Below are 15,427 nucleotides of genomic sequence, written 5' to 3' on the forward strand. Positions count from 1 at the left end.
CATTCTGTTTCTTACAGCTGTTCCCATACTCCATTTTGTTCTCCTCCTGTGGCCGCCCCTCCCTGGCTGTTAAGTTGTTTACCAGGGCCACTGCCCTTCTTAAAGGGAGGGCCCCTTAAGTTGTTTACCAAGAGCCATTGCCCTTCTCAAAGGAATGGCCACTTGTGCTAAGTGGGACCACTGCCCTGTTTAAAGGGTTAGTCCTGTTATCACCTTGTTAAACTGGGCTTGGTGTAGGGTAGGCAATGTCCAGAGCTGCAAGACCTATTGTGTTTTTAAGATCCTGGGCATGAGTCATAGGCCTCATGTGCTTTTGAGTCACCTATTGCACAGGACTCTGCCCAGGCATGTCTCTGTGCTCACCTGCAGGTTTTCCCTGCCTCCTCTCCTCCCCTGTATCAAGAGGAGCCAATCAAAAGTACTGGTGGGAAACTGCCTAAGTTTGCCTTTAAAACCAGACATTTTCTGATCAGACCCAGAGAAGGTCCTTGCTTTGCCACCTGGTCTGATCAGCTAGGGGTCTTGGGGGGCCCTCTCTCCGCTCTCGTTTTTTTTGAGCATGTACCCCCGTTTTTAAAACTCCCCTCCCACGAAGAACGAATTGCTGCCTGAGAGATCTCCTGATTATCGAGACCGTACCTAGCCTTCTGATGTTCTTGCTGCTTCTGCTTCGCTGCTACCTTGGGGGCTGGTAAGAATCCCTCTGTGAAACTCTCTATACTTTTATTTTATTATTTTAGCTGCTGGCTCTGTCTCCCCAGCACACAGACTCAAGCTAAACCTTGGTCTGTGTCTTAAAACCTCTCCTAAACTCCGCGGCACTTTGCGCTAAAAATAAGTTTGTGCCGCTGCTAAGCTCTGCTCCTGTGGGCTTTGCCTCGGGGCTCTCTGCTTTCAGCTGTATCCACTGCTGCAGCCACCATCCCTTGGCTTCCTTGGGAGCTGGATCCTGGGCTGCCAGCTTGCAGCCCCCCCCCCGCCACTGCTGCTAAGGTGCACCTATTAGAATCAGGTTCTTAGTCTAGATAAGTTGTAATTTCATTTTGCATAGCTGTGGTTAAGTTAGGTTTAGAGAATTGTTTGTATTGTGCTCTGTAAGTTAGGTTTAAAAAATTGTTGCATTGTGTTCTGTTACTTGCTAATTTGTGTAGTCTTGGTTAAGTTAGATCATAGATAAGATTTTGCTGTGTTCTGTATAATTGTGGTTAAGTCTGTCTTCCCGCTGCCCCCCCCCCCGAGCTCCCCAGTCACTGTTTAAAACTTGCAGCCTGTCTGCTCTCTGTGTCTCCTGGAGTTTAAAACCTCCTCTGCTCTCTGCTCACGTGCTCCTCTTCCCCCATCCCCCAACCTCATTCCCCTACCACTGCCTTTCTCTCTCTCTCTCTTTTTAATCCCTTCCCCCACGTGTTCACCCCCGCTCCTACTGCCCCCAAACCTCAATTGTATTACTAAAGTCTAGCAAAAACCCCATTGGTTACCCTTTTCTCTCTAACACACCTCACATTTTACATTTATACCACTGTGACACACTTTTACCTAGAGTTGTTTGGATATTTAACACATTTTTCCCATAACTGTTAGTTGGTTATATGCTGCCGTAACACACCCTTTACATAAGAAATTGTTAGCTACCTGTTACATTTATATTTCAGTGTTAATCGGTTACCAACTGTATTGTACCCCACTGTGTTGTACCCCACTATTGAAACTCCCTATACTAGTTACTAAAAGAAACCCCTCCCCAATTGTCTACCTTAACAAACCCCATACCCCTCACAATTGAATTTTCCCTGTTTTTTGCATTTTCTTAACAAAGTTTATTTTGCACCCCACCAGTGCAATAGTTGTCCCCCAAGATCCCCTACCTGCTGGCAGGGTCAGCTAGCAAGGATTTGTAGGGGTACTACCATATACCTGTATTTAAAAGGGTGGGAGGGGATGAGTGATCTGGGCAATTACAGTCTGAGCTCAGTAGTATGCAAGGCTTTAGAACAAATTGTGAAGGGAAGAATAATTAAATTAATGGAGGGAAATGGTCAAGGGGATGTAACACAATATAGGTTTACCAATCATGATCATGCCAGACTAACCTGGTTTGCATCTTTGAGAAAATAACTTATTTTTTTTAGCTAAAGTAATGTTAGCTGATCTAATATACTAGACTTCAGTAAAGCATTTGACAAAGAACCACATGGAAACTCATTAGTTAAATTAGGGAGGATAGGGATCAGTACAAAAATTGGTGGGTAAGGAATGGGTTAAGGGGAAAAGGCAGTGGCTTGTGCTAAACAGGTGAATTATGGGACTGAAGGGAGGTTACTAGAGAAGTACCTCAAAGATTGGTCTTGGGACCAATTTTATTCACTATTTTTATAATGACATTGGCACAAAAAAGTCTGAGTGTACTAATGAAATTTGCTGATGATGCAAAATTGAAATTCATGATCAATACGGAGGAGGATTGGAATATTATACAGGAAGATCTGGATGACCTTGAAGACTGGAGTGACAGAAATGGGATGAAATTCAATAGTACAAAGTGCAAGCTCATGCAGTTAGGGTCTAATAATAAGAATATCTGCTAGAATCGGAGGGCATATCAGTTGGCAGTGACAGAGGAGGAGAGAGACCCGGGTGTGTTGGTCAATCACAGAATGACTATGAGCCACCAATGTGATGCAGCTACAGAAAAGGCAAATGTGAGCCTAGGACGTATCAGGGAAGGCACTGCCAGTAGAGAGCGTGAGGTATGAATGCCATGGTACAAGGCACTGGTAAGACCACATTTGGAACACTGGGTACAATTCTGGTCACCCATGTTCAATAATGGTGATATTAAACTGAAATAGGCTCAGAGGACTGCTACTAGGATGATCAAGGCCTATTTTATGGGAGAAGACTGGAAGAACTTGGCTTGTTTAATCCAACAAAAAGAAGGCTGAGAGGGGATATGATTTCTCTCTCTCTCTCTATGTATGTTAGAGGGATACATACCAGGCAGGGTGAAGAGCTATTTTAGCTGAAGGACAATGCTGGCACAAGAACAAATGTGTATAAATTGCCTATGAACAAAGTCAAGCTGAAAATTAGAACAAAGTGTTTAATGATCAAAGGGCTGAGGTTCTGGAACAGCCTCCCAATAGAAGTTATGGGAGCAAACAACTTAATTACTTTTACGATTAAGCTGGTCAAATTTAAGAGAGAGCTGTGATTGTATGACAGGGTTTCCTGTAATGGTAGGGGACAGCTTTAAACAGCCCTGTGGCTAAATTCCAGTTTATAGCTTATGTTCTCAAAAGCTCATGCTTCAGGATTTCAGCTAGTTACCTGCAGTGGTCAGGAAGGGATTACTTCTTCCCCCCCAGTGTATTATGGGGTTTGTTTATATCCTTCCTCCAGAGCATCACAAATGACCATGGCTGGAGAGGGGATGGTAGATGAGGTGGGCCTGTGCTCTGAGATGGCACCAAGCATTTTGTCTTTCAGGTGCTTGGCTGGTGGGTTCCTGCTCACATGCTCAGGATGTAACAGATCACCATGTGGGGTCAGGAAGGACTTTTCCCCAGCTCAGATTAGTAATGGCCTTAGAGGGGTTTTCAGGCTCCACTGCAGCATGTGAGTCACTTGCCAGGATTATCTGCCTATATCTCACGTAATCATTTCCCTGTGTCACCTGACCAGGATGAGGACAATCTCGTCTAGTGGTCACAGCAGGCATCAGTAATCAGGAGCCAAAACCCAGGGTCAAACCAGAGATGAGGAACTGGGTCAAGCAGGGTAGCAGGCAAGGGGGGGTTCAAGGCAAGGGGAGCACAGCAGCAAGGTGGGGGAAAAAGCAGGAGCAGCAAGAACAAGGTAACACAGGAGCAGGCACAGTGGTGGGAATGAGCATTGAGAAGCCAGCAAGCTGCTGCTAGTTTAAGAGTGACCTGCTGACCTCTGCAGCTGGTGTGGCCAATCAGGCAGCCTGCTGCAGGTCATTTGTACTGATAAGGCTGTCTGGAGACTAGCTCTGTGGCAGCCCCTGAGTCCTGACACCCTGCCATTGCAGGGGCCTCTCTGCCTGGGGCACATAACTGACTAGTCTCCGGCATGCTGTAATACTTTGGTTGTTGAGTTTAGTGTGTGAGGGCTGGTGGCCTGTGATGTTCAAGAGGCCAGACTAGATGATCTGGTGGCCCCCTGGCCTTAAACTCTATGACTCTGTGTTGTGATAGGATTGTTACAACTGGATTAAAGATATTTATTCATAGAAGGGTTCCAGGATGTGGTGTAAACAGCGTTGGCAGACTTGAACTCTTTGGCGAGTCTATAAACAGAGATGTTTCTTTAAAACAAAACCTAGCAAAGTAAGAGTTGGCTAGCTGTCAGGAGTAGCAGTTTGAATTCAATCCATGTCCTACAGAGCTAACAGCCCAGCTGATCTAAACAAAGACAAGCTGAAAACTACTGTTATCTTTAACCTGAGCAGGAATGTCCCACAATGATTCATTAACATAAAACTAAGCTATTAGCGCTGCTTGTGGAACATTTAGTTTGCATGGTTAAAAATCTCTGTCAGGAAAGATAAAGTGCAGTTAAACTCCAGAAAGTAACCAGCCTGAGTGAGTTGGGGAGGGAGAGTCTAGAACAGGGGTCAGCAACCTTTCAGAAGTGGTGTGCCAGAGTCTTCACGATCTCTAATTTAAGGTTTCGCATGCCGGTAATACATTTTAATGTTTTTAGAACATCTCTTTCTATAAGTCTATATATTTTATAACCAAACTACTGTTATATGTAAAGTAAACAAGGTTTTCAAAATGTTTCAGAAGATTTAAAATTAAATTAAAATGCAGCTCTTATCAGTTTAGTGTGATCCTTGCCCTTGCTATTCCTTGCTGAATTTTCCAATGTCTAGCACATATTTGGATACTTTTAGCTGCACACAGGCTTTTAAGTGATCAGTTGTTAACTGGCTGGCAGGAGGTCAGCGGCTGGAACCCCAGATCGGCAGCTGAGGTGAGTGGAGCTGGCAGCTGGTAGGGCTGAGCAGGGCCAGAGGCCTGGACCTTGTCTGGCAGGGGGCCTGTGCTGGAACTCCAACCAGAAGCAAGGTGAGTGGGGATGTGTTGGGGATCCCAGCTGGCAAGGGGCCAGCAGCTGGAACCCCAAAGCAGCAACTGAGGGGCTCAGCCCGCCGCTGATCTGGGGTTTCGGCCACCGGCTCCTGCCAGCCTGGGATTCCTTCACCCAGGCCAGCAGTGGGCGCTGAGTGGGACTGGTGGTGGGACCTAGTTGGCAGCAGAAACCCCAGAATGGTGGTGGACTGAGCGGCTCAACCCACCCCTGCGTGCCATCAAAAATCGGCTCACGTGCTACCTTTGGCACACGTGCTGTAGGTTGCCAACCCCTGGTCTAGCATCTTCCTATACAACGAGGCAGAATGGATGGACATACAGAAACATGTCCCCAGGAGCAGAAGGTCCCTTAGAGATGCATAGGCTCAGGTGTACCAGATCAGGCTCACTTATGTTTTTTTCCTTTTGATGTTTGCATGAAATGTTGTTAAACTCAAAACAGTTTTTGCTTTTAATCATCACAAATTCAGAGATAGGACATCCCATTTTGAGGTATTTACAATATTACTGTCATCCACTTCCCTCCTGCCCCACACTAGTTATAAGCATTTTCTTCTAAAGCTCTGTTCTAACCCCCATCACTTCTTTCTCCAATAACAACGGAAGCTGTAGTTAGGTCCCCTCGTTAGTAAGATGTCATTTCTTTTACACAATATGATAGAGAATTTACTAGTACAGGGGTCCCCAGGATACATCTCCCCGTTATCCGTCATTTCACATATCTGTCACTCACCAATAAGGGAACATGTTCTGATTCATGTCAGTCCCGATCCACGTATCTGTCACTTCACCTTTTGCGTGGCTTTTCTTTGGGTGCTTCTCCCAGCACCTCCTGAATGCTGGGGGAAGCAAAGGGGAAGAGTGGGGACAGGGCATGCTTGGAAGAGGGGGCAGAACTAGGTGGGAAGATGGGGGGCCGGGCCATTATTTCTTATGGGGGGAAATTCCCCAGTATCTTCCATTTCAGTATCCATCACCCTTTTCAACAATGCAACTCCAACATTTGCTGGGGACCCCCTGTAGCCTTGTGAATGCTTTATAAGACTTCATATTAAACTCTATTTGTCAAATACACAAAGAGAAATACAGTTTGAGAGATGTTATCCTTTGTGTGTGCATGTGTAATGCAATAATTCACAAAAAATTAGTGAGGTTCCAGAGTACTTCACCTTCTTTTACCAGCCGTTCAGTGTCACTCACATGATTGCTGTGGGTCTATGCTGACTGAAGTATCACTTGGCAGGCCTATCACTTGTCAGCAGGCCAATCATTTTGTAGTATTTATGATAAGGACCAAAGTATTTCATTATGATCAGTTTGATTGATTTAAGCTAGGATTTTTTCCCCACTTAATAGCAGATTGCAGAAATATGCATATTCCTGCATCAGGTTAATCATATATTTGAACATCTGTAGCTGTGACATCTTAATTTACGTTATCATAAATTTCATCAGTTCCAGTTACAGTCTCTTGAGCAATCCTGAATTTTCCTTGCTAACTCACACAACTGGTTTGTCTGGGTGTGTGCTTGGTAATACACAGTTCCCTGTCACTAGGATATAGATTCTGAGGCCCGATGGGACTATTATATCTAGTTTGACCTCTTCCTTAATACAGGCCATAGAATTTCATCCATCCATTTGTCCAAGTTACTACATCTATTCTGAATGTAGTGGAGTATTTGAAAGTATTTAGACTCACATGCTGGACCAGAATTTAGGAATATTCATCTGCATCATGGATCAAACAGACAGATGCTGATTTTTATTGTTCACTGAAGCTTCTGCCTCTGGTACTTGCTCTTGCACACTTTTGTAAAGCGGGTCCTACAATGTGACCCAGTTACTTGTTGATCTTGCTAGCTAACTTGGCAGATTCCTGGTCAGTTTTTATTTTTCTGGATATTGAAGCTGCCTTTAATATACATGATCACTCACCTCTTTATAGTCCTCTCACACTGTATCTTGGCTTCCTTTGTTCTGTGCACTTCTGGTTCACTTCCTACTCTGATGGTGGCTCTTTCAGCCAGGGTATCCTTCGGTGGTGCCTCACCTCCCTCCCTTCTTCCTTCTCCTTTTATCTTTTGATATCTCTTGGGGTTCTGTCCCTAATACTCCCCCCCAGCCCCAGCTCACTCTTCTCTACACTTTCTTGGCAGTCTCACACACTGCAATGTTTGCAGTTATCATCACTACATGGATGATTCTCAGAGCTGCTGTATCTATCCTTGACCTCTCCCACTCTGTTCTCACTTATGTCATCACGTTTCCAGACATTTCCTCTTGGATGTCCCACTGCCCCCTCCAAATCAGTGTTTCCAATCCAAACTTCTTTCTTGCTGATCCTTCTCTGCCTCCTGTCTCTATCACTAGTGACAGCTCCACTTCATCTAACATACAGTTGCTTTGTCCTCACACTGTAAACTGTTCAGAATAGGAACATGAGTTCTCAGTGTACAGAATCCTATTCTTCTCATTCATGGGCTTTACTAGGACTGCTCATGTGGTATGGTAGGTAGGATTTGGCCTTGTCTTTACAAAGCCCTGTATAAATTTACAGTACTGTACACTTATTTTAAACAACAACATTTATAAGTCATGTAATTACCTGTAAGTGAATAATTACACCCATAATTTTTGGGAAATTCAGATTTCCTACCAATTGCTCGAAGATCTCACCTATCTCTTTGTAACCTATGGGGTTAACACATGAATAATCCCCCTTCTACTCTAAGATTTTAATCAGAACTTCAACACCGTCTACTACCCCTCTTTTTAAATGTGACTGCTGTCTCAGTCAAGTCCTTTTCTCCAGCAAAATGCAGTAGAGTTCAGTGTTGTGGTTTATTGATTTAGTATCTCACTTTTGCTTTAATCTGTACTGTTGTCTTGGCCTCTCTAGGTTTTTATTGTTTCCTTCAAAACGTATCCAGTTAGGTGGTAGAAATATATCCATTTTTTGGTAGAATCTTTAGGTCTGTTTTTGATAGATAGTAATATTTATCAGGCACACACCCACGCAGTTTATTTAACCATCTCTATGCCACTGCTTCATAGCCACTTCACCACTGAGTGACATATATGACACATAATTTCCTTTAGTCACACAGCACCAATTTTAATAAATTAAGTGCTCATGAAAGGTGACAAACAGCTCTGGCAAGGGACTAAACAGTCTCAAGCAAGGGACTAAACAGTCAGCTATAAGTAGAGAGCTGTGAGCTTCTGTTTAGAGCACAGAGGAGTCCCCAGACTCTTACTTCCATTCTTCAGTCATTGCTCCAAAAACCTGGCACCCTGCAGCAATCCTCCCAGTGATGGAGGAAAGATGGAATTAGATCCCTCCAGAGCTCACTAACACTCCATGCATCCACTAGAGGATGTTGCTAGAGAACAAAGAAAAGCCCTCCCTGCTCCAGAGTCTGCTGCATCTGTCTTACCAAGCCAGGTTAGAGGCAAGGCACTGAGCTGGAATTCTGAAGTATTACTAGAGTCATGTATCAGAGGGGTAGCCATGTTAGTCTGGATCTGTAAAAAGCAACAAAGAGTCCTTATAGACTAACAGATGTATTGGACCATAAGCTTTTACGGGTGAATACCCACTTTGTCAGATGCATGTACATGCATCTGACAAAGTGGGTATTCACCCATGAAAGCTTATGGTCCATAACATCTGTTATTACTAGAGTATTACTGTTAGACATCAAGAAATTCTGCTCTCCTTTAGACTGGTGTAAATCTGGAGTCAATTCCTTTGACTTCCATGGAGTTACTCCAAATTCACACTTGTGTAACTGAAACCAGAATGTGGCCAATTGTATTTCTAACCCACTTAAACAGTATTAAGGCCCTGATCCAAATCAGTGAGTCATTTCACAGACTTCTCTGGGATTTTGAGCAGGTCATGACAGAAGGAAATGTTTTTTAAAATATGTTTTAGCCATGTGTGTTTTGTTGTTGAACTGAGCTTGTGGACATGATGGATCTTTAATAATGCTCAGAACAACTGAGTTAAGAGTAGCCACCAGCTATTCCCCTTTAGTTACTTACACAGGATTATTCTTTACAGTTTTAAAAATGGAATCATGTTTATTTGTTCTTCATAACTAATGCATGGAACAAAATTCAACAAAACTTCTCCATAGTGTTTTGTTTTGTTTTTTAACAGGTTCCTTAAATATTTAGTAAACATTGCCTCATTTTACAGAAAAAAAAAATCACTGAAATAAATATGGGAAAACAATTGTTAAACATCAAAAATGATTTAACATTAAATAATTCATTATGTTGTGTGTTACATCAATGAAAATCCTCAGTTCTACAAACCATCTTTTAAATAGCCATAAAAGTAGATATGGACACTCACAATACAATCTCCTATTAGCAGAGTTCATACACATTATTGCACACAAATAAAAGGAAGAATCCATAAGGAAAATAAATTTACAATCTATTAACTACCCTTTCACCTTAAACATTGCAACTGGTGGAAAGTTCTGATTTCCTTCCAACATTTATTTGAAATATACGTTAGAGAATGACAAGTTAAAATTAGGAAAAGGGACACCTAAATCATAAAAAATACTGATATGGCCAAGAAGAAAATGGAGGATGCTGCAATCAGTTTCCTCCATAAAGACTATCTCACAAGAACCAAGCCATTAGAAGTGTTTCAGTACAAACCTGAATATCTTTTCTGAGTATGTACTTGCTGTTACTAGAGAGGTTTACAGCATTGAACACTATCAGATTAAGCCAAACTTTGTGAATGAACAGCACAGGCCTTGTGCACTAATTTGCACCAATTTGTAGTTCGGTGGCAGCTGATTCTGATCTAACACACCCTGGTGAACATCAGAACTCCAGGGAAGTCAGTCACATAACGGGGGGGGGGGGGGGGGGGGGACACGTAAGTGAGCCAATGAGTTAAACACAGCAACATTACTTCCACCCCATTTGTGACTTATTTTGCATGCCCAGTGCCTGATTCTGATTAACGTCCGTACTGCAGTTTGAACACAAAGAACTATATCGATAAGTAGTGTGTGTAGCAAGAAAATCAACTAACAGGGAGGTCTGCCACACACGCTCTCTCCTCCTCCTTTGACAAAGCCATTTCTGGTGTATAGTGAATGTCACTCCCATCACCTTTCACTGGACTATGCTACACTCAGTGTGTAACTTTATACCCCTTATGTCACCGGATTTGGCTAAATTACTTGAAGATGGGAGTTGAAAACTAGAGAGAGGCCCAACCCTACGCCTTCCCAAAGTTCAAAGAGGAAGGGACCTGGCATTCTGGTTTGGGTCTTTACAGTTACATGGTAGCTGTGAAGTCTAGCTCTGGACCCGAACTTCCACAAAGGTCAGTGGAGTTTGGATCTAGGAGTTTGGTTTGGGCCCCATCTCTAACAAGTAATGAGTGTTGTTCAATAGAACTTCTTGAACCCTCATTAAATTCTCATCACTACTGCAGTGAGGAACACCGGAGCAGAGAAGCTGATCTACTGTTGCTGCAAAGGTATTGTGTGCGTTTGTGTGAGGGCAGGCTAGGTCACATCTGCATTTGTCAACAAAACAGCTCAGAGGCAACACATTTAATTCTGTGGCCAAACATAAATCATCAGAAATTAGAACCTTAAATCTCAACAGTTCGGTGAACTTTTTGCCTAGTGTGAACCTACAGCCAATTAGAACTGGAAATAAGCACCCAGTGTTGAGCACATCAGGTGAAAGATTAATAAGCACATCTGCACCACAGCAGATTAACACATGCCTCATGTCAGTAACATCATAATTTGCCAGGAAGACAGTGATTCTATGTCTTTGTTTTTAAAAATCTAATGCTTGCAAAGTTTTGGAAATGGACAAAGTGGGCTAAATTCTGATCTCATTTAACCTAGTCTAAGTCTAGTGTTCTACAGTTAAGTCAGTGGAGTTACAACAAAGTAAATTTGGAGTACCTAAGATATGAACCTGGCCCTTTATTTTGATTATTGGCATTTTTAGTTATTTGGCATTTGATTATTGGTTATTTTAAACACAGTACTATGCACAGCGCTTTAGAGTGAATATCAACAAACCTCTGTCTCAGGAGTAAATCTTAGAGAATGTGGAAGCCCTTTCTGGTTTATTTTAATATGCCAGTAACTTCTGCTAAAAACACTTGAAATGACTGTGGGTTTTTCTAAAGCCACTAGTGTAATTGCGAAGGCTTTGGCTGTGTTCCTTGCCCTCTATGAGCTTTAGAGACTGGAAGCTGTCAGCCCTCTGCCCAATAGGCCCATTTGCTGCTCTGCAAATGCCAGCATGTGTGAAGTAGGCTCACAGTCAAAAATGAACTTTAACTCAGCCTCAAATATATGCCTTCAAGATGTCAGAAATTCCATTAACATAAATGCCATAGCACATGAGCAGCTCTTCAGAGGCCTGACTTCCCCTCTGGGAGATGACTGACTACAGGGCTAGATATAGCATTAATGTGTTACCAAACTGTTAAAATTTAACTCCCCCCATCCAACTACTTTGATTTCATTTTCTCCATTAGAAGTTGTTGTGTGTCAAACAGAAGTAGGGTGACCAGACAGCAAATGTCAAAAATCAGGATGGGGGTAATAGGACCCTATATAAGAAAAAGACCCCAAAATTGGGCCTGTCCCTATAAAATCAGGACATCTGGTCACACTAAATAGAAGGAGGGTTGCTGCTGTACCCAGGCAGTGGCAGCTGGCACCCAAAGTGAATGCTACCTGCAGCCTCACCAATCTCCCAGCTTCTTTCCCCCATTCCATACAAAGATAATATTTTCAAAAATGAAAAGCCAAGCCACTGTGACCCTGAGGGACAGAGGTGTGCAGGGAAGAGTTTTGTTGTGTGTTAAGGGAGGCTAGCAGGGAAGTGAGAATAAAGAGGGGACCCTCCCATTTTCAGAATGAAAAATGAGGTATGTTTTACAGTAAAGGGCAAATTGGGAGACAACTGCAATTATCTCTCTGTGACCCCCTTACTGATCTCTTGTAGTACCAACCTCTGCCTCTCCAAGCTACCTCTACCCTCCCTTCCACACTACAGTCACCCCTCTTGCCATCAATTCACCAGCACCCACATTCACCAATTGATATAGTTTCTCTCTGCATTCAACTGGGCCAAACCAACTGTGGGGGAATGGGCTCCCTGGACCCCCCCCCAGGAGCCACTAGGCATCATTTACCCTCTCTTCTCCCCCAGTTAGCAGCCTTGGGGAATTTCTCTGCAGGCTACATCCCACAGACTGGTGTCTGGCTCCTGTGCTTCCCTTCCCTTCGCAAGAGGGGAAGGTCTGGCTGGAATGAAGACCAGCCTCTCAGGTAGCCCCTAAAAACTCAGCTGTGAGGGCTTAGTCTCTCAGAGTCTATCGCCCCTTCACAGGGTTTACCTTCTACCCCTCTTCCTGGGGCATGGTGCGTTATCTCCACTCAGGGCAGCTCCAGGAGCAGTGTCTCACAGCTGTCTCCTCCTTGGCTGGATTCCCTCTATTACCATCAGTCACTGGGCAAGCAACTTTCTTGCTCTTCACCACCTCATTCTGTGGTAAATTCCCCCTTTGAAGCCCCCCCCTCCCCGTAGGCTGAGCAAGTCTTGCAGGTGTGTCTCATTAGCCTGGAACAGGCCCAGAGGAGCTTGTTAGCCTCCCTCATAGGAGGGTGAGGGCATGTCACTTCACACACCAACCCATGCCCCTCCCAGCTCAGAATCTCTGCAGGCTCCCTTGCCTCCATCACTCCCAACCCCACCTGCAGAACAACATCCTCCCCACCCCCAACATCACTACTGGTCCCTCTAAGCTAAGAACCCCTTCTTCTTGCCTAAACTCAGCACAGCATGGGCCCAATCCCATTCAGCTCAGAGCTCTCTTCCCACCAAGGCTCATAACAAACACATACACCTCTCAAGATTCAGTGTACCTTTATGAACAGAGCCCTTATAACAAATTTGGAAAGCGTCAGACTAATACTTCAGCTTTTTCCACTCTTTTTCTTGCCTTTCTTATTCCACGCCCTTTGTGGATTTCACCTTTCACAAAAGTCAAAGCTGTTATTGTTACCTCCACCCAGATAGGGTGAACAGGCCTGTGTGAGCTTCCCCAGAATGGATCTCTTTTCTCAGCAGTAGTACTTATGCCATTCATTTGCCAGGCTCTCTCAGAATGGAGCCTGCTTACTAGCAGGTTTTGGTGATGCACAGCCAAATCTGCTAGGGATTAGGTTAAGACCTTATAACTCATTTCACTTATAAACCACCCATGACTGCAGGCTTTCAGAAATGAAAAGAATAGTTTCAGCCCCATGTGTCACCTAGTCCTAAATGTAATTTAATCACATTTAGTATTTTCTTTCTCTTACTTAAAACACTGCATGTAAACATCTAAAGGGCAACATGGTTTTCTCTGTTGCATTCAATACAGAACACAGCTACACAGGACAGTCTGAAATACACCAGTGTCAGCAGCTCAGTGGTTCTCTGATTTTTGATTCATGTCATCACAAGTTTCAGCTGTTCAAACTGTACAGAGTACATCTGTTAATGGAAAAAAAGAGCTATCTTTTCCAGCCACTCTCATCGCTTAGGCCTTTGAAAGAAGTTAGTATTGGATAAGAATCTATTCCACTGCCAGTTAATAACACTGATATAAGGAGTATTGAGAAACACAAAAATATATATATTCTCCTAGCTGATAGAAACTAAGAAAAACTAAGACAAAGAAGGGCAGCTGTGAGACTCAGTCTCATTTACCAAGGCAACACTACTCATTCCTTGTGTAATCTCTGAGTAACCAAGTTCAAGAAATTATCAGGGTTTTCAATTCTCTTTTCTTTTATTTGTCGAAGAATGAAAAGTATCACCATCGCTCCACCTGACTGTTATAATCTTCAGTAACAGCTATTTCTGCTGCTGCTTCTTCCTTCTGCCACTGGTGCGCTCTTTGCTCCCGGAGTAGCCTCCGCTCCTCCCGCCGTTTTTGCCGGTTCTTCTGGTGCTCCTCTTGCTTGGAATACTGAAAGCGTTGGAGAAAGAGGTCTTTAGCATATTCATAAAGCTGCATGTCCAGAAAGTTCAACACCTCTATGCTCTTCCGGGACCCTTCATCAATATCCACATTAGAGGCCCGGGTAATATTGAACTGGGTGAATGGGGAAATGAACTTAAGGTTGAATGTCCTCTCAAAGAGATACTGTGTTTTCCTCTGAAACTCTGTGAGTCCAAAAAAGGCCATGTTTTTCAGGTTGTTCTTGGCGCTTTGGAGAAGGATCATATTTCTCTCACTTTCATTCATAAAAGTCAAGTTGTAACATCCAACCAGGCTCAGGTCTGCCAGCATGCGAACCTGGCGGTTGTTAGCCAGGTTGTAACCACAATGCATGAACTCCTGCAAGCTGACTCCAGACCAATCATCCCCCAGGTAACAGGTAGGCAGCTCATCTGGCGTTGGACTTCTTCCATCACACATGTGGAGGGAAGTTTTCCATGTTGCACCTCTCTGGACGTGTTTCCATTCACTCAAATACCGTGACACTGGATCCCTCAGCATTGTGATGTAATAGAAGTTCCTGGAACAAATTTTTAAAACACAGTTTTAGGATTCAGCAGCTTTTACTCTTATTAATCAGCAATTTTTATTTTTCTCTGATGAAATGCTTACTAACCAACAACTTCGTCTTAGGGCAGGTCTACACTTAAAACACTGGATTAGTGCAGCTGCACCACTTAAGTGAAAATGCTCCTACGCCAGCGGGAGAACTTTTCCCATCAGCATAGTTAATCCACCTGGCATGAGGCAGTAGTTGTTGATGGGAGAAGCTCTCTCGCTGACATAGCACTGTCTATACTCAGGGGGTAGATTGGTATAAGTGTATCACTCAGAGGTGTGGATTTTTTACACCCCTAAGCGACATAGTTATACCCCTATAAATCTGTAGTGTAGACCTTGCCTTAACTTTTTCAAATGGGCCAATGCACTTGTAAAATTTAAGCCTATAGAACATTCCTAGCAACCACGACATGTGGATAATAAAATTTACCACACCACAAGATAGATAGTCACTTTCAAGAAGGTGGACTGAGGACACATTTTTATCCCTAACCCATTTATCCATCTGTTCTTCATCACGGTGATTTTTGAGGCACTTACTAGTTCTGAAAGAAGAAATAAGTAACATTAACTACCTCCCAGTGACAAACACAGTGGTACAAAGTGCAAACCTTAACGCATGGTGAATATTGTGAACAAACTAGAACACAGTTTGGTTTTTGTGATTAATTCTTTTTATTAA

The 15,427-nt window shown here is 43.4% G+C and overlaps 1 protein-coding gene across 1 annotated transcript; it reads right to left on the reverse strand.

Annotated features, from left to right (window-relative positions):
• Window positions 1-12,939: 12,939 nt before the first annotated feature.
• Window positions 12,940-14,697, reverse strand: HS6ST3 (heparan sulfate 6-O-sulfotransferase 3). The gene has a single exon (XM_032771448.2). The coding sequence runs from the start codon at window positions 14,683-14,685 to the stop codon at window positions 13,996-13,998; it is 690 nt and encodes a 229-aa protein (XP_032627339.1). The 5' UTR covers window positions 14,686-14,697; the 3' UTR covers window positions 12,940-13,995.
• Window positions 14,698-15,427: the final 730 nt, after the last annotated feature.

Source organism: Chelonoidis abingdonii, chromosome 1 (genome assembly GCF_003597395.2).
Source record: "Chelonoidis abingdonii isolate Lonesome George chromosome 1, CheloAbing_2.0, whole genome shotgun sequence".
Classification (NCBI taxonomy): Eukaryota; Metazoa; Chordata; order Testudines; family Testudinidae; genus Chelonoidis; species Chelonoidis abingdonii.

Bases quoted from the DNA above. Each gene is read 5' to 3' on its own strand.
- HS6ST3 (XM_032771448.2), bottom strand. From the start codon at position 14,685: ATGCTGAGGGATCCAGTGTCACGGTATTTGAGTGAATGGAAACACGTC.